This window comes from Pelophylax lessonae (genome assembly GCF_965119305.1).
Source record: "Pelophylax lessonae genome assembly, chromosome: 2".
In the NCBI taxonomy this organism is placed as follows: Eukaryota; Metazoa; Chordata; class Amphibia; order Anura; family Ranidae; genus Pelophylax; species Pelophylax lessonae.
In genome coordinates, this window is record NC_138769.1 from 540,673,677 (window position 1) to 540,693,484 (window position 19,808).

At 46.0% G+C, this 19,808-nt stretch overlaps 1 protein-coding gene across 5 annotated transcripts in view; it reads left to right on the forward strand.

The window, feature by feature from the left end:
* The window catches only part of DGKH (diacylglycerol kinase eta), a 588,450-nt gene that overhangs the window by 436,647 nt on the left and 131,995 nt on the right, over positions 1-19,808 (forward strand). For all 5 annotated transcript variants that reach the window (XM_082244880.1, XM_082244879.1, XM_082244881.1 and 2 more), the window contains 3 exons: positions 3,969-4,065; positions 8,889-8,996; positions 10,873-10,986. In XM_082244880.1, the coding sequence (XP_082101006.1) occupies positions 3,969-4,065; positions 8,889-8,996; positions 10,873-10,986 (319 nt within the window). The remainder of the gene's footprint in view (positions 1-3,968; positions 4,066-8,888; positions 8,997-10,872; positions 10,987-19,808) is intronic.

Consider the following 19,808-nt stretch of genomic DNA (forward strand, 5'->3'; position numbering starts at 1 on the left):
CTTCACGTAAAACCTTAGCCAATCTGCCTTATGATGGGTCTCGCCTTTTTGGGGAGTCCCTGGATGTGTTGATTAAGGGGATCACCGGGGGTAAGAGCACTCTCTTGCCCCATTTCCCCAAGGCTAAGGGGGCTTCTGGGAAGAAGCATGCAAATTTTCGGCCCCCTCAGGGGTCCTTTCGTGCCTTTCGGCCGCACTACAAGGGCAAACCGTTCAAAGGCCAAGGTTCTCAGAAGAAGCCCTGGTCTGGGAAACAGAAGTCCGGCCAATCCGGACCTGCGGCCCATAACAGTTCGGCCTGAAGGGGCGCCCTCACCCAGTTTTGGGGTGGGGGGACGCTTGCTCGGTTTTCTTCAGCCCTGGTTGGCCCGTGTGCGGGACAGATGGGTTCTGGAAATCGTTCGATCTGGTTACAAGATCGAGTTTCTCTCTCGGCCGGAGAGCAGATTTTTTCCCTCAAATCTACAACTGTCTCCAGAGCGCCTGCGGGATCTGCACCTGGCGGTGCGGGACCTGAGGGCTCAGGGTGTGGTGGTTCCGGTGCCTCATCGGGACAGATTTCGGGGGTTTTATTCCAATCTGTTCACCGTGCTCAGGAAGGAGGGCAAGGTTCGTCCGATTCTGGACTTGAAAGCTCTGAACCGCTCTGTGCGGGTTCGCAAGTTCCGCATGGAGTCCCTGCGCTCGGTGGTGGCTGCCCTGGTTCCGGGGGAATTCATGGCCTCCATCGATTTGAAGGATGCGTACCTTCACATCCCCATATTCGAGGGGCATCAGAGATACCTTCGATTTGCCATTGCGGAGGATCACTACCAGTTCGTGGCGTTGCCCTTTGGGCTCGCCTCGGCTCCGCGGGTCTTCACCAAGGTGCTTGCACCGGTTCTGGCATTCTTGAGGGCCCAGGGCATTTCTGTCCTGGGGTATCTGGACGACATTCTGATTCGGTCTGCGACCAGTCAGGGTCTGGAGAAGGACCTGTCTGTCACAATGCAAACTCTGCAGGAGTTCGGTTGGACGATAAATGTTCCAAAGTCGACACTGAGTCCGTCGGTTCGTCTTCCCTATCTGGGAATGATACTGGACTCGGTGCAGGCGAAGGTCTTCCTGCCGGAAGACAAGCTCAGGACTCTTCAGGAGGAAGTCGGGTCCCTCAGGGACGTTCCACACTCGTCTCTGCGGACGTGTATGAGATGTCTGGGATTGATGGTCTCGGCCTTCGAGGCGATTCCTTTCGCTCAGTTTCACACGCGGGGTCTCCAGGCGGAGATCCTGTCCAAGTGGGACGGGCGACCTCAATCTCTGGATCTTCAGATCTCGTTGAGTCATCGCACCAGGGTAAACCTTCTGTGGTGGCTCCAGTCCCCGTTGGTGTCCGGGGGCAAGTCGTTTCGTCCGATCTCGTGGACGATAATCACTACGGATGCCAGCCTGTCGGGCTGGGGTGGTGTTCTGGGCGTTCTGTCCGCCCAGGGGACCTGGTCGGAGGGGGAGTCTTCCCTCCCGATCAACATTCTGGAATTGCGTGCGATAAGGCTCTGTCTTCATCGCTGGACGGACCGGCTGCAGGGCTGCCCGGTTCGGGTGCAGACGGACAATGCCACGGCGGTGGCATACATCAACCGCCAAGGGGGCACCAGGAGTGCCCGAGCGGCTCGAGAAGTGGCCGACATTCTGTCTTGGGCCGAGACTCATGTCCCGGCGATAACGGCGGTTCACATTCCGGGAGTGGAGAACTGGCAGGCGGACTATCTGAGTCGCCAGACCCTGGATCAGGGGGAATGGTCTCTCCATCCGGCTGTCTTCCAGATGTTGTGCGCGAAGTGGGGTCTTCCAGATGTGGACCTGTTCGCGTCTCGCCTCAACTACAAGGTGAAGAGGTTCGTGGCGTCGGACGCGTTAGTGGCCCCGTGGCATCAGTACAGGCTGATGTACGCTTTTCCACCGATTCAGTTGCTGTCCAGGTTCCTTCGCAGGTTACACTCGGAACGCAGCACGGTGATTCTTGTGGCACCGGACTGGCCTCGCCGGTCCTGGTACGCAGACCTCGTGAATCTGGCGGTCGACGCCCCCTGGCGTCTGCCTCTTCGAGACGATCTACTGTCTCAAGGACCGATTTACCATCCTGCTTTACAGTCGCTGGCTTTGACGGCCTGGCTGTTGAGACCGAGGTCCTGAAGGAGAAGGGTCTCTCTCCAGAGGTCGTTCATACCTTGATCAACGCGAGGAAGTCTTCCTCGGGAAAGGTTTATTACCGTACTTGGAAGGCCTATTTTGCCTGGTGTGAGTCCAGGGGGTTTTCACCCCGCACGTACTCGGTTTCCCGTGTGCTGTCTTTCCTTCAGACGGGTGTCGATCAGCGTTTGGCGCTGGCCACGATAAAGGGTCAGGTGTCTGCGCTGGCCGTTCTGTTTCAACGTCCCGTGGCTTCCAACTCCTTGGTTGGCACTTTTATTCAGGGTGTGCGGCATCTGGTTCCTCCTAGGAGGGATCCTTTGCCCCCCTGGGACTTGAATCTAGTTCTTTCTGTGTTACAACGTGCTCCTTTTGAACAGATCAGGGAGATCTCGTTGTCTCTGTTGTCCGAAAAGGTCGCCTTTTTGGTGGCGATCACTTCGGCTCGCAGAGTGTCGGAACTGGCGGCTTTGTCCTGCAAGTCTCCGTACCTGGTTGTTCATTTGGATAAGGTGGTCTTGCGACCTAATCCTTCTTTTCTGCCGAAACGAGTTTCGGAATTCCATCTTAACGAGGATATTGTTTTACCTTCGTTGTGCACGAAGCCTAAACATCCAAAGGAGGTGAGATTGCACTCTCTGGATGTTGTTCGGGCGATTAGGGTTTACCTTAAATCGACTGAGTCTTTTCGTAAGACGGACTCCTTGTTTGTTCTTCCAGAGGGTCCTCGGAAGGGCATGGCGGCTTCGGCCTCTACCATCGCCAAATGGATCAGGCAGACCATTGAACAGGCCTATGCCTTGCAGGGGAAGGTTCCCCCTGTGCCTGTGAAGGCGCACTCTACTAGATCACTGAGTACGTCTTGGGCCTGCCGTCATGGGGCTTCTGTAGCCCAGGTGTGTAAGGCGGCGACCTGGTCGACCGTGCACACTTTCACAAAATTCTACAAAGTAGATGTTCGGGCATCGGCGGATGCTTCCTTTGGCCGCAAGGTTCTTAGTGCGGCTGTTCCATAGGGTCCCTTGTTGGGGACTCCTGGCTGTTGGGATATCTTTGTATTCCCTGGTTTTTTTGTCTTTTCCTGGGTTGTTGCTCCTGTTGAGCACTTATTTTTGCTGTTGCCCAGCTGGTTTCCTTCCTTTGGTAAGGTTCCTTTCTTTGATGTGGAGACTGCGTTGCCTTTCGGCGCGGATGCGTTTCCCACCCCTCATGTTTGCACTGCTTTGGGACGTCCCCATATGTGACGAATATGAAGAGGCGGCGACTGTCGGAGGACGTAAGAGAAAACGGAATTTTTGTAAAATCTTACCTGTAAAATTCCTTTCTCTGAGTCCTCCGACAGTCGCCGCCCCCGCCCCTCTTTTGGGGTTTTGAATGTATACTCTACTGCTATTCCACTAAAACTGAGATATGGTTGCAGGAAGTAGGAGAGTATTGACTGAGGGGACCACCCCTTGAGGGTGGGATATGTTAAAGCTTTATTGTTAACATATTCTGTTGCCTAGCTACTCCTTCGGAGCAAAGTCTAATACCCCATATGTGACGAATATGAAGAGGCGGCGACTGTCAGAGGACTCAGAGAAAGGAATTTTACAGGTAAGATTTTACAAAAATTCCGTTTTCTTGTATTTATGTACATACTTGACCAATGAAGTGGAATCTGATCTCCTAATGGCAGTTAAAATTACATGTTTTTCATGTGGTATATCTGTTATTTTATTCACTCCCTGCAAATAATCAACCTATTTGTGTCTTTCTGGTCCGTTTAACACCATCTTGTTTGCATTTTGATTCAGAAGCAGAACTAAAAACATGATGTGGTATGGAGTACTTGGCACCAAAGAATTGCTGCAAAGAACTTACAAGAATCTAGAGCAAAAGGTTCAACTTGAGGTAATCCTATAAAACATAATGATGATGTCTTTCATGTGGTCTGGAAAGTCATGAGCAGAAGCCATTTGGTTAAAGCCATATTGCATCAAATTGAAACATAAAATGTATTTGAGTTCACTCAAATAAAAGAAAACCTATTCAAATCAGATGTGCTCTATTTGGCTGGAATCTAGGTTGACTGGTATAATTCATCTGCCTTTGTACACTGTATATCTATTTATTGACAAAGATCCTCAATGAAAACTCTGAGCGATTCTATAAGTCTATGCAGTCACAAACCAGTGTTGTGAAAGCTGGTGGCTGGTAATTGTAGTTCCACATGGGTGGCAGACCAAAACCACAGTTAATGCAAATATATAAAATGTTTATTGGTCCAAAACAAACTTAAAAAAGATAAAAAGGCTCCTGTGTGAACAGACTGCACTGTGTAAGTGTCAATCACATGTTGCAATAATCACACATGGACGGGACATGAAAAGCTGAAAACGCATACCATTATTTAAGCAGGTGCTGGAGGGGAGAGAGGAGATCGTCTTCCCAGGTAAAACCCAGATGCTGTATAAAGGATATGGTGCAGAGCCCAATGTGTGCTGCTGTGATGGACTAGGCACAAAAAGCCAACACAATGCATATGGCAGCCAAAGATGACATGAAGCTCTGCAGCAAGGCCGCGGGCTGGCTAATCAGTGCCAGGACAATCCTGGGAGACTCAGGCAGAGGATGGGTAGCCGAAGCTTTAAGACAACGCACCTGATTCAATGTCACGGCCGCTGTGGTCACTGGATGCTGTGCGTGATGAGACACCAGGGGATAGCAACAAAGTTCAGTGGAGTAATCTCTCAGAAGGTTGTAGTCATGATGAAGCGTTGCCCATCTTCAGTTAATGTGACAAAGGCAGCCTATGAGAGTTTAAATAGAAAATGCATGGGAAGCCAAATTGATTCTTAAAGGCAGAATGATCTCCTTTCTCCTCCTCCTCCTCCTCCTCCAGCATAACCATATAAGTAACAACATCAATACTGCACAAGCATTAAACGTAAAAACACTAGACAATATGATAGAATTATATTCACTGAATTGTATATCCATAGAGGAATGTAATAAATAAAAAAATAAGAGTAAAAAATATAAGATAACATTTTTATATATATATATCAAAACCAGTGCATTGGCCTGGAAACAAACCCTAGCCTCCCACATGGCAGGCAAGTATTCTACTACTGAACCACAAACAATAGATTGACACAGATGGGCTTTGTTATACACCGTATATACAATAAAAATACCATCAAGTGTATTTAAATTTCTATGTGTATAGACCCATCTATTCCACAACGGACCAGAACCTCATACTGACATAGCTGAAAAACCTTGGTGAAAGAAGAATTTAGAAGTTCTTAAGATGGTGTGTACATCTAACTCTTCGTTCAACCCATTGGGCAACATGGTAGACAGCTTAAAATCCAAAAAGTTTACCTCTTGCACAAGCAATAAAATCTCTCATTGGCAGCCAGACCCCCTTCTTGTATGCACTCAATAGCACAGACTGACAGATCTCTAATACTTTGACTATGGTGAATTTTGAAATGTCGGGGCACACTATGCAAGTCACAACCTATTATTGACACCTACACAGTCCAGTCTGTTCATACAGGAGCCTTTTTATCTTTTTTAAGTTTGTTGGACTAATAAACATTTTATGTTTGCATTAACTGTGGTTTTGGTCTTTCACCCATGTGGAACTACAATTACTAGCCACCAGCTTTCACAACACTGGTTTGTGTCTGTACAGACTTTTGGAATTCCTCAGCTCTATCATTGAGGAGCTTTGTGGTTAAATTGTTATGCCTTGGCATCACAATTGGTGCTCACGGTTTTACCTCCCAGCTGCGAGGGATTTCAATTTTGTTCCTCCATTTTTTGAACTGCGTATCATTGCACAGCTCCTGAATTGTTTATTTTGTGATTTACACTGTAGAGATAGTGGTTGGCAGCTACTAAATTCTAGTCAGTTGACGCTTTGAATAATTTTTTTCTGGTCAGTTTTGGCTAAAATTTCTAATAGATTGTTCTTCTCTACCCTGTCATTAAAAAAGATAAACAAAAAGGCACCAAAAATTAACATAAATGTAATTGCTTACCCTTTAACTTTTGGTAATTTTTTTTTTTTTATGTGTAGCACCCTACAAGATAGGTGCTAGGCAAAAGTATAATGGGCCTTGGCTGCCTAACAGCAGGGTCATGATTTTAAGCTGGGCTGTCATGTTGCTATTGAGAATGGGGAGTCTCCCCACTGGCTCCAAGAGAGGGTTCTCATTAGGCAGTGGAGGAAACCCAATCAGTGGCACATTTAGGCTTGTATCTACCCCAGAAAGGCAGATTCTGCCGCACAGGATTCTGGGAGTGTGTATAAGTTTGAAAGGAGTGCATTACGCAGCGTCTTTGGCGGGAAGCAGAGTCCCAGGAAGAAGAGTACGGCTGTCTCTCCTCCTGTCAGAAGGATCAGATGTCCCAGGCGGCTTGCCTGAAGGGACAGAGAGCTGGGCTCAGCTGAGCTGCAGAGAGGATTCGGTGTGCCGAGGACCAGCAGAGTAGAGGGGGTCCAGTTTCCGGAAAGCATTCCAAGTTCATGAGTACTGCAACTGCCTCTGGGGGTCTGCCTAGCAAGAGGGGACCGCTCCGGTGAAGGTCCAAGGGATCCAGGACCTAGCTAGCGGTAAAGGGGGTGCCAATGTGACCCTGAAGTGTCAGAAAGGGTGCCTAGTGAGAGGACCCTGAAGTGTCAGAGGGGGTGCCTAGTGAGAGCACCCTGAAGTGTCAGAGGGGGTGCCTAGTGAGAGGACCCCGAAGTGTAAAGGGGGCGCCAGCGGTTGGGCCCTGAAGAGTTAATGTGTACAGTGTGCAGTGTACATAGTTGAGAGTTGCAGCAGCACCAGCAGTTACAAGGAGCTACCTCAGTCAGTGAAGGGCTGGAGGTAGTTGTTCACAGGACTTTTGAGCTAAACAGAGTGTCAAGAGTCAAGTCTTACTACAGTCCAGAATCTTTTGAGTTAACCAGAGTGTTAAAAGCCAAGTTCTAGCACAGTTCAGCAAGACAGCATTTTTCAAGCGTCAGTAAACGTGGTCGGCATCCAGCTGGCATCAAGACAGGCACTAACAGGCATTTTTTCTACAGTGTCCCAGTTTTACCTAGTTGAACCAAAGGAGTATCCCACTCATTCCCTTCTCCCATCCCCATTATAAAATAAAGAAAACAAACCAAAGATGCCAGAATGGTCATTGTCTCAAATCTCACACTTGAATATTCAGTTTAAATGGGCTGAAGGTGTCACCGGTAACAATGGCAGACCCATATCAGGCCCAATGCCTGGAAATCCTGCTACATATGTTTAACTTTTTGAGCAGACATTTATGTTGCTGCAAAATCTTGTGCTTTCCCGCAACGCACACAAATGTGTAGTCCTTTTGCTGCACACCCCCAGGCATCCAGCATTGGGATGCCCTAAACTGCATAGGTGTGAACAGAGCCTAACTGTCTTAATGCTTCAATATTTCCATATCTCCTCTGGCTGATATTTTCTTTGCACTCTTGACCGAATCTTAAGAAAAAGATTTAAGGCATGCCTCTTTGCTATGCCAACAGAATCTTGCCATGGGTGTTAATAGGAGCGGATGAGACAGCCCTTCTGTCTCCTAAATGTGTTTATTTAAAGCTCAATTGAACACTCAGCTAAATACATTCCACATCCATCAAAACAAAAGGTGTTTATTGTCTTGCAGTTCATTTTCTTCCTATGTGGAATAGCCTGCTTCCTGCCAGTAGCTCTAGCTGCTGACTTTTTAAAAACATACACACTTACCTACCCCAGGATCCAGTGATGTCCTTACCCGAACCAGCTGTTTCCCAGTCTTCGGGTCCAGGCGCCGGCATTTTAACTATGGGTAGCCGACTGTGACTCCTTGTAGCTTCACAGCATGCTGCCCACAGCACATTCACAAGCTGCATTGTTCCATCCTGGGACCTGTGATGTGTCCCACTCCTGCAGGCTGCGGAGGAAGGGGCAAACTTCTGCTTGGATTGCCGCGGCGATCCGACTGAAGTAAAAATATGGGGGGGGGGGAGAGAAGGAAAAGTGAGACTTTCCCTTGTGGGTGAAGTTCCATTTTAAGTGCGCAACAGCATCAGTAAATGTACAATAAAGAGTGTGCCAAATGAAACCCACAATTTTTTTTTTTTCTTAATGTACCTGGAATGTATTTAGCGCCTGTAAATTGAACTTTCACTTGGACTTTACATAAAGTGAGTGTAAAAGTGGAATATTTGCGTTTCTTCTTTTTGTTTTTTGTATTTTAAGAACAGATATTGCTATTTAAGGTACTTTATGCTTGCTGCTTCATGAGCACAGAGAGCAGCATGTTGCTGTTTTACAGCATGTGCATGGAGTTTTATTTGGGAGATCCACAATCATTAGAAGAATGTTTATGCAACGACTGATTAAAAATTGGGCTCATAAACCTATTTTTTATATATATATATATATATATATATATATATATATATATATATATATATATAACTTGTCTGCTGAGTATTTGCCTTTTCCTTTATGCTAGTAGAACAATCCCCTGAACTTCCCTGACAAGTTGAGAAATGTCATTTAACCTGTTTGATGGGCAAGTCACACAGCAGGGGGTTAAATGTTCTGGTTCATTACTTTGACTGTCTTCAGCCTAAAGCTTTAGCTTGTTGTTTTTCTTCATGTACAGTCAATCAATCTTGATGTTATAATAAATGTTCCTCATTGTTTCTGACTTTTTTACAGTGTGATGGGCAGTACATCCCGCTACCCAGCCTCCAGGGCATTGCAGTGTTAAACATTCCTAGTTACGCTGGTGGCACCAATTTCTGGGGTGGAACCAAAGAAGATGATGTAAGTTAGTAGATCAAAGGAAGTCAGGCACAGTCTTGTTCTATTTTCTTTTACTGTGTCATCTAGGATTTGATCACACTTTTCCTCGTAGCTTTCTTGCTGTCAGACCAGAAATATACCAAACATTCCAGCTACTAGTGCTATTTTAGGCATGGGAACTTTTTTGTAGCTAGCACAGGAATCTGGTCATACAAGAATAACCATTTCCTGGTTTTAGCAATAGGGTATATGCACGGTTGAGCAAGAGATTACAGCGGGCTCAAAAAGAGTATTAACTAAGAAATGCTTAAAAAGAAATCCACTTTTCCTACTCAGCCGTAATATGGGAATATGAAAAGTTGAGTTTAAAAAAAAAACGCCCCCCCCCCCTTTTATTGGCATAGCTTTTCTTACATTTGTTAAAATATCAAGTTTGATATCACATTAATCAAGAAAATTATGAGGAACAATTATATAGAGTGATTCTTGAGGATATTGTTTAAAGTGGTAGGCAACTCTCATTTTATTTTTAACCTACACGTAAGCTTATATTAAAGCTTACCTGTAGGTAAAATTATCTCCTAAATGTGCACTGCTTAGGAGATATTCTAGCGAGCAGCAGCAGGTGACGTAACCGGCGCATGTGCTCTTGAAGGAACTGTACCCCGTGCCATTTCTTCAGAGCTGTGTGCTGAGGCCGAGACTTCAGTGCAAGTGACACTATCGTAGCTTGGCCGGTCAAGCGACCGCAGCCTGAGAACCTGTAAGGAAGACTAGGTAAAGATGGAAGCCTCTGCAGCAGTGACATCATGCTGCTGGAGGGCTTTGTTTTAAGGTAAATCCTTTTTAATGTGCTAGTATGCGATGCATACTAGCACATCATGCCTTTGGGAAAACATTTATTAAACATTTATTTATTTATTTATTATTTTCAGTTTACCACTGCTTTAGGGGCAGTACACACCAGAATGCAGTGCAGGAAAGACCTATTGCATGCACGCTTCCCACAGTGCATTTAAAACGCATTGCGTTTGCAATCTTTGCAGGTGCCAATAAATTACTGGCACCCCAAACGCAGATCGCAAATACGTTTGCAGCAACCAGATTGCATGGTTCTGCAGTACCATGTGATTATGTGCAGCATTTTTTTATTTTTTAAATCTAGTGCATACACTACTTTTTTGTGTGTTCTGGCGAGATTTGCAGCTTATTCAAATGAATAGGGTGCCAAATTGCACTGCAGGGGAATGCAGCAGACTATGTTTCTGTTCAATTCTAGTGTAAACTGGCCCTTAAATGTTTAAAATCTTATAATCAAGGTTTTTTTCCTGTTCAATTTAGTGTTTATACAAAAAAAAAAGTAACAATCAAGAAATACTTAGTATGGAAACAGACTATTGTTACCACTCTTTTAGAAAGAAAATCAAATTTAGGAGCGGTTGGTCATTTTCTGACTTAATATCTGTAACCCAAGTTGGGTTTGAGTTTTTCATTCTTCGGCTAAAAAAAAAAAGAAAAATCATCTAGTGCTGACACAACGCAATTATAGTGATAAAACATCACAACAATGCCTGTTTCATAAGTGGATTGGAGTATACACTTTAGAAATATTAGATTTAGACACTTTTCTCTTTGGCTTGCTTCCATTTTCAAAACAAAAGATGTATAGATCTTGCCCTGTGTATTGTACATATAGGAACATGTTTAACAAATGTGAAGGACATTAAGCATTCTCATTTTAACCTCAATTACAAATACTGAAAACAATGTGAAATGTGATTAGTTGCTCAGAATGACTACATACCATTGTTTATGCATACAAAACCTCTTTGTATTTCCACGTATGGGAAACATAAAATTTATGCTCTTGTAACCTATATGGGTTTGTCTTTTCTAGATATTCGGTGCTCCTTCATTTGATGATAAAATTTTAGAAGTAGTGGCAGTATTTGGGAGCATGCAAATGGCAGTTTCCAGGGTGATCAAGCTCCAACATCACAGGATAGCTCAGGTAAGTGTTATACTACAATTTACATGAGTGCTCTCTCTAGAATTTTTTTTTCAACCAAAAAAAGTCAGGTGGTCCATAGATACCGTAATTAAAAAAGAAAAAGGCAGCTAACAAATACAGAAAAATTGAAATGTAAATGTTTATGAAATCTATATTTAAAAAAGAAAAGCAAAAAACTATAATAAATTGTAAGTAGGCCACTCAAAAACATTTTAGTTGGCTACAATCTAAAAATAAAAATTATCATTCGTATGATGTTCTATGGAGTGCTCCCAAGATGGCTGTCTCACCAGTTTGTTAAGCACTTTGAGTCCCAAGAGAGAAAAAGTAATATAGAAATAATATTTTAACGTAAAAAAAAAAAAAAAAAAAAAATGTCCATGAGGATAGCATTGGATATTTAGGTATATACAGTGCATTGCGAAAGTATTCGGCCCCCTTGAACTTTTTGACCTTTTGCCACATTTCAGGCTTCAAACATAAAGATATAAAACTGTAATTTTTTGTGAAGAATCAACAACAAGTGGGACACAATCATGAAGTGGAACGAAATTTATTGGATATTTCAAACTTTTTTAACAAATAAAAAACTGAAAAATTGGGCGTGCAAAATTATTCAGCCCCTTTACTTTCAGTGCAGCAAACTCTCTCCAGAAGTTCAGTGAGGATCTCTGAATGATCCAATGTTGACCTAAATGACTAATGATGATAAATAGAATCCACCTGTGTGTAATCAAGTCTTCATATAAATGCACCTGCACTGTGATAGTCTCAGAGGTCCGTTTAAAGCGCAGAGAGCATCATGAAGAACAAGGAACACACCAGGCAGGTCCGAGATACTGCTGTGGAGAAGTTTAAAGCCGGATTTGGATAAAAAAAGATTTCCCAAGCTTTAAACATCCCCAAGGAGCACTGTGCAAGCGATAATATTGAAATGGAAGGAGTATCAGACAACTGCAAATCTACGAAGACCTGGCTGTCCCTCTAAACTTTCAGCTCATACAAGGAGAAGACTGATCAGAGATGCAGCCAAGAGGCCCATGATCACTCTGGATGAACTGCAGAGATCTACAGCTGAGGTGGGAGACTCTGTCCATAGGACAACAATCGTATACTGCACAAATCTGGCCTTTATGGAAGAGTGGCAAGAAGAAAGCCATTTCTTAAAGATATCCATAAAAAGTGTTGTTTAAAGTTTGCCACAAGCCACCTGGGAGACACACCAAACATGTGGAAGAAGGTGCTCTGGTCAGATGAAACCAAAATCTAACTTTTTGGGCAACAATGTAAAACGTTATGTTTGGTGTAAAAGCAACACTCACCCTGAACACACTATTCCCAGGGGCGGACTGGGCTGGGGGAAGGAGGGCAATCTCCCCCTGGGACGCTCTGATGCTGCTGTAAAAGGCCACTGTGTCGCCAGCTCAGAACTGCACACAAGCAGTTCCAGAGCTGGCCGAGTGCGGCTGTACATGAAGCGATGTGTTGTGTTCTGTCACACAGACAGGGCTGACAGTCTCTGTGTTTAGAGGACGAGTTACCAGCCCCTCCCTCCTCCACATGGATTGGCTGCTAGAAGCTGCTCTGCTCTATCTTTGCCCGCCCACACTGTGTGCTGTGACGTGACTGCTATCTGTGAAGAGAATGGTGTGGGCGGGAAAGTTCAAGCTGAGCAGTGAGTCGGCTTGACAGAGAGCCTGAAATGAATCCTTTTAGTCCAGTGACCGTCCAAGTAAGTGACAGTTTCCCCTCACCTCCCCCCCCCCCCCTGCTGTGTCTCCCTCCCCCTCTCTGCAGAGAGATTTTTATTTCTATCAGCCTGTGACAGTACCTTGCTTGCCATAGGCACAATGCAGTGGGGACTGGGCTCACACTGGTATGGTGTGGTTTGGCTGCAATGCTGGTGTCCTGGCAGCCTTCCTGCATGTCACCCCCAGTCCCATAGACCTCCTATTAGACTGCACATTTTTACTGCATGTTCTGAAAGTGCACAAAAAATCCTGCATGTTGCATCTTTGGTGCACTTTCTGAAAATGCAGCAAAAACACACAACCTAAAAGAAGTCTAAGGGACTGCGGCTAAGGAAAACTGTGAGTAAATCGGCACATCAGCCAAACCACAGCACACCGTGTGACCCCAAAGGCTTGTATGCACTTACAGTAGGCACTGCCACTTCACTGAAAAGTGATCCATGCTCAGGTCACTTTTCAGAGGCATTTGACAGGCAGTGAGGAGGTGATATCACATTTCCTCCCTGCCTGTATTAACTTCCTAAATGCCAGTCCCTCCAGGTTAATGGCACTTCTAAAAGGGGGGGGGGGTCCACTTAGGTGTAGAAATTCACTTTGAACTCCACCTTATTTCTATTCCATTCACCTTATTGTTTGCACATCTATTACCTGAAGAGAGTTATGTAAATAAGGTGAAGTTCAAAGTGAATTTCTTCATCTAATGGAGCCCCCCCCCCCCTTTTAGAAGATTTGAGGATGTTATTAACCACTTAAGCCCCGGAAGATTTTACCCCCTTCCTGACCAGGGGGTATTTTGCAATTCGGCACTCCGTGATTTTAACGGACAATTGCGCGGTCGTGTGACGCTATACCCAAATGAAATTGATGTCCTTTTTTCCCACAAACAGAGTTTCTTTTGGTGGTATTTGATCACCTGTGCGATTTTTTTGATCATGCGCTATAAACAAAAAAAGAGCGACAATTTTGCATAAATAACAATATTTTTCACATTTTTTTATATGAAATTCCCCAAAAAAAAAATGTAAAAATCAAAATGTTTTTTACATTTTAGGCCAATTTGTTTTCTGCTACATATGTTTGGTAAAAAAAATCCCAGTAAGCGTATTTTGATTGGTTTTCGCAAAAGTTATTGCATTTACTAACTAAGGGAAACATTTTTGTCATTTTTATTGTTTTTTTTTTTTTTCATGAGTAATGGCGGCAAATTTTTTTTTTTTTTTGCGGGACTGCGACATTGCGGCGGACAGATCGGACCCTTGACTGACATTTTTGACACTTTTGGGGGGACCAGTGACATTACTACAGTAATCAGTGCTATACATATGCACTGTTACTGTAAAAATGACACTGGCAGGGAAGGGGTTAACTTTATTGGAGAAGGAGGGGTTAAGTGTGTCCCTAGTGGAGTGTTTCTTACTGTGCAGGGATGTGGCTTTTCAGGTAACAGCAGAGATCTACGGTCCTACATAGCAGGAGGTATGATCTGTGCTGTTACACAGGGAAGAATGACAGGCGGCTTTGTTTACATTAGCCGCCTGCCTTTCTCCCTCTGTAACTGACGATAGCGAGTGGCCAGCGGACATCGGGTCCGCCGGTCACACGCGCAGGGATCCCAGTGAGCGAGCAGTGGCGGGAGCGTGCCTCCGGCGGCGCGCACTCGCCCCCTATTGGCTCACAGGCGAGTGACGTACCGGTACGTCACTTTGCCTGCATGGGGCTGACCGCCGCAGTATATGTACTTGCGGCGGTCGGCAAGCGGTTATACTCAGAGACTAATGGAATTAAGCCACCATAGACAGATTGAAATGTCTGCTGAACCGGCAGGATTAGATCTATCTATGTGCAGACTGGTTGTACAGAATTTATCAAATGATTTCAGTACAACCAGCATCTATTTTTCATTTGTCGATCACTGCTGGCTGTTAATGCTTCCGGCAGTGTTCACTGTATTCTGATGGCTGGGAAACTTTCACACACCAACACACGACTCTTATGGAAGTTTGGTAAATCGAATGCCAGGCTTCCCTAGCATTACACTTGTGTGGCTGCCACCAAGTCTGGACACAAGTCAGCACAGGCTCCTGGAAACACAGGAGGATGGCCAGTAAGAGGAGAGCTGGGATATGATGTTACTTACTGTACGTCATATCCCTGCCACTCCTAAACCTGCTTCACTGCAGCACCAGGCCCACAATGCCCTTAATCTGGCCCTGGGGGCCGGTGCACCTGCATGTGCCTGCATGTGCTTTTCTCACTACCCACAATTGGCACAGGAGGAGCCTGCAGCCTGGGAAATTTGGTGGTTGTGCCCAGGGAGACAGCAGGACTTGCCTGTTTAGCCTGCTGCACTTACTGTGACTCTCGGCTACTCTGCTTGCTTGGCTTGCCCAGTGGTGTGATGCTCACTCACCAGAGAAGGTCCAGACTCCACAAGTAGCGCTTAGTGTGGGAGCAGTGACAGCCAAGACTTTAGTGTTCATCTTCCTGCAGTCTCTTTGGTCTGTGTACTGAGTGTGGGGAAGGGGCAGGCTCTCTGTCTCAATCTCTCTGGGGGCAATCAGTCTGATGAGACTGCTCCACATAATTTCCCAAACAGAGAGAAGCTGCCCCACAGAGAGTGACCGCTTCACACTGCCCGCACAGAGTGAGACCGCTTCACACTGCTCCAGATTGCCTGCGTAGAGAGAGACTGGTTCACACTGTGGAGCAGTCTCTCTCTCTCTCTGTGCAAGTAATGTGGAGCGGTCTCCCTCTCTTTCTGTGCGAGCAATGTGGAGCGGTCTCTCTCTGTCTGTGCAGACAGTGTGAACCGGTCTCTCCCTCTGTAAAGCAGTCTCTCTTTCAGTGCAGGTAGTGTGGAGCGGTCTCTTTCTCTCTCTGTGCAGGCAGTGTGGAGCGGTCTCTCTCTGTGCAGGCAGTGTGGAGCGGTCTCTCTCTCTCTGTGTGGGCAATGTGGTGCAGATGGATGGTGAGCTGATTCGGTGGTTCAATGGGCCACTTGACTGGACTTGCCCCCCAGGCCTAAGGCTGCCAGCCCTCCCCTGACTATCCCCACTGTCAAACATGGTCGTCGCAGCATCATGGTTTGGGCCGGCTTTTCTTCAGCACGGACAGGGAAGATGGTTAAAATTGGTGGGAAGATGGATGGAGCCAAATACAGGACCATTCTGGAAGAAAACCTGATGGAGTCTGCAAAAGACCTGAGACTGGGACGGAGATTTGTCTTCTAACAAGACAATGATCCAAAACATAAAGCAAAATCTACAATGGTATGGTTCCCAAATAAACATATCCAGGTGTTAGAATGGCCAAGTCAAAGTCCAGACCTGAATCAAGAATCTGTGGAAAGAACTGAAAACTGCTGTTCACAAACGCTCTCCATCCAACCTCACTGAACTCGAGCTATTTTGCAAGGAGGAATGGGCAAAAATTTCAGTCTCTCGATGTGCAAAACTGATAGAGACATACCCCAAGCGACTTACAGCTGTAATCGCAGCAAAAGGTGGCGCTACAAAGTATTAACTTAAGGGGGCTGAATAATTTTGCACGCCCAATTTTTCAGTTTTTTTAATTTGTTAAAAAAGTTTGAAATATCCAATAAATTTTGTTCCACTTCATGATGGTGTCCCACTTGTTGTTGATTCTTCACAAAAAATTTGTTTTATATCTTTGTTTTAAGCCTGAAATGTGGCAAAAGGTCAAAGTTCAAGCGGGCCGAATACTTTCGCAATGCACTGTACATGTGTCCAAAATGCTTGTGGGGTGCATTGTGTGTGTACATATGTGTGTATACGTTGCATTGGGGGATTTTGGATTTACCAATTAATTACCTCCTGCTCTCCATCCTGATTTTGCCTGCAACAATCCCAGGTTCCCAAAGAGCAGAGAGGCAGAAGCAAGCTTCATGGTTGTTTTTCAAGGGGATTCTGCTACTGCAACCTATATTGACAAGAGATGTATTAGAGTTTCTTATTACGTCTGTACAGATAGTAAATAGGGACTGTACAAGTTGTTATTTAACAGGTAGCATAAACAATGTACAATCATAAAAATAACATTAATGATATTTCTCTTTCGTTCATTGACAAACACAGCTCCTGATATTTTTAACCATTGGATTATACTGCCCCTTACAGAAGTAGGACACTAGGCAGAAAAGAATTCTGGCTATACCCATGGGCAGTCCCAGGGGGTATACTCCCTCTCTCTGCTATAGGAACTCAGTTTTTATTCTGCCTAGTCAGGCTTAGGACCTAATTCCCTGCTGGGATCTTTGGTCCTAGCAAATTATTTTCCTTTTAGATAGAAAATTTTCTCCTGGATTTTTCCTGCGAGGTCCACATCCAATTGCCGGACTGGGCGAGGGGCTGGATAATCTAGATCCAGTGGTCACCCCAGTCTGGCCAGCCAGTGCGCACAGGCCCCAGCTCCATGCTAGGTCAGCTGCGACATAGCCCCACTGGACGGAGGCTGAGTTGGTTTTAGTTAAAAGCCTCGCGAGGTCGCATACGGCTGGGTCTCAGCCCGAGTTGCAGCGTTCCCCCCTGGCCGACAGCGCCTGGTATGGAAATTAATGGGGTTTGGAGCATTGAAATTTGCTTGGTGCGCTAAAAACTTCGCTGTGCTGAAAAGCGTTCATGCGGATATTAATACGCACCAATAATCTCTTGTACTGAAAAGTACAGTGTACAGCTCTTTTATATAAAGCAATCCTATTTCAAGATTGGCAGGCGGATTACCTCAGTCGGCAGGTTTTGGACCAAGGGGAGTGGTCCCTTCATCCGCTGTTAAATCAGCTGTGTCCCAGGTGGGGCACCCCCTAGGTGGATCTGTTGACGTCTCGGCTCAACAGAAAGGTGCAGAGGTTTGTGGCTCGGTCAAGGGATCAACTGGTAGGATGCCACAGACGAGCTGGTGGCCCCGTGGGGGTCAGTATCATCTGATTTACGCTTTCCCTTCTCTCAAAATTCTGCCAAGACTTCTCTGCAGGATCGGGGCAGATAGGATTCCGGTCATCTTAGTGGCTCCGGACTGGCCTAGCCAGGCTTGGTACGCCGATCTGGTGCGGCTAGTAGTTGCTGACATTCCTTGGAAGCTTCCTCTCAGGGAGGATCTGCTGTCCCAAGGACCGATCTTCAATCATGTTTTACAGTCACTGGCTTTGACGGCTTGGCTGTTGAACGCCAGGTGCTGAAGGATAGGGGTTTATCTAAATCGGTGATTCCAACACTGTTGAAAGCTAGGAAAATCTACTTCTAGGTAGAACTACCATCGTATGTGGAAGACGTACATTGCGTGGTGTGAGTCTCTTAGGGCTCGGATCTTGACCTTCCTTCAACGCGGGGTTGAACAGAAATTGGCCTTGAGTACCATCATGGACCAGGTGTCGGCTTTGATTTTCATTTAAATGTAGACATTGTGTTGCCTTCCCTGTGTCCCAGGGCTAAACATCCAAAGGTCTGGGCAATTAGGGTGTACCTGGCAGCTACGGAGTCTTTCAGGAAGTCGTACTATTTGTGCTCATGGATGGACCTTGTGAAGGGTTGTCCGTTTCCTCTGTGACCATTTCCAGATGGATCAGACAGATCACGATTCAGGCCTATTCCATCAGGGGTCAGGTTCCTCCTTTCCCTGTCAAGGCGCACCCTACTAGGGCGCTTTGTGCTTCCTGGGCTTTCCGTCATTAGGCGTCAGTGACACAGGTGTGCAAGGTGGCCATCTGGTCGTCGGCGTACACTTTCACAAAGTTCTATAAAATGGATGTGTTGGCATCTGCGGATGCTTCTTTTGGCCGCAAGGTTTTGCAGGCTGCTTTTTAAGAGGACCTGATCCTCTCTGAGGGTGTATTTTGTCTGAGGTTCATTGACCGACACAGCACCCACCCCTCTGTGGAGTTGTTATTCTCCTGACACTGCTTGTAACTAAACTGAGTGCCTATAGCAGAGAGAGGGAGTATGCCCCCTGGGACTGCCCATGGGCGTATCCAGACTTTTTTTCTGCCTAGTGTCCTACTTCTGTAAGGGGCAGTATAACCCAATGGTTAAGAATATCAGGAGCTGTGTCTGTCAATGAACATCAGAAACATGGATTTCTCTATCGCTCATTGACAGACGTAGTCTTCTTGATTCTCAAGAGCTGGTTATGTTGTCTCCGCAGGAGTAGGACTAGGCAGAATGACAAAACGTTCTGGCTCCACCCTAGGGGGCAGTCCCTGAGGGTATATCCTCCCTCTCTCTGCTACAGGGAATCAGTTTTTTTCTGTCTAGTCAGGAGTAAGGACCTAAGTTCCTTGCTGGGATCTTTTGGTCCTGGCAAGACTTTTTTTCTTTAAGAAAAAGACATTTTTTAGGTAGTGTTCTCCAGTGTTTTTTTCCTGTGAGATCTTCAAGCAAAAATGCCGGACTGGGCGACACTTGTGGTCACCCCAGCCGGCCTACGAGCGCGTGCAGACCAGGCATTGCGCTTGGTCGGCCGCGACATATTCAAGTAAGTATGCGGGGCCGGGCGACGGGCTGGATGTGAGATCCAGTGGTCACCCCGGTTTCTGCCTAAAAGCGCGTGCAGACCAGTGCGCTGAGTCGGCCGCGACGGAGTCCCAGTAAAGGGACTGACTTTGCGAGTTAAAAGCTCGCTTGGACGCCAGGACCAGAGAGTCGAGGCGTCCACAAACCCCCACCTCGGTGGAGAGGGTATTATGAAGAGAGGGTGCCTGTCGGTCGGTACGGTGAGTAAAACGTTCCCTTTTTTCCTCATTTATGAGGCAGTATATATTATGGGCCCCTCCATATATAGTCAGTATATATCTGACACTTACAAGTCCCCCTTGTAATACAGCAGGTGTTTGTGGGAAGTGGACTTGGTTCAAGAGCTAACACTCTACCCAGCAGACTGTAACATTACAGCAAACATAGGAGGTATAATCCTACCTTATGTGCAGTGTATCTCTGTAGATCCATATGTCACCTCTCAGCAGAGTGCAGGTGGATGTGCTGGGAAGACGATATCGGCGGTCCGCTGCCATTTTGCCGTAGACCGAATACATATATGTCCTCAGGTCACGCCGGCCGCCAT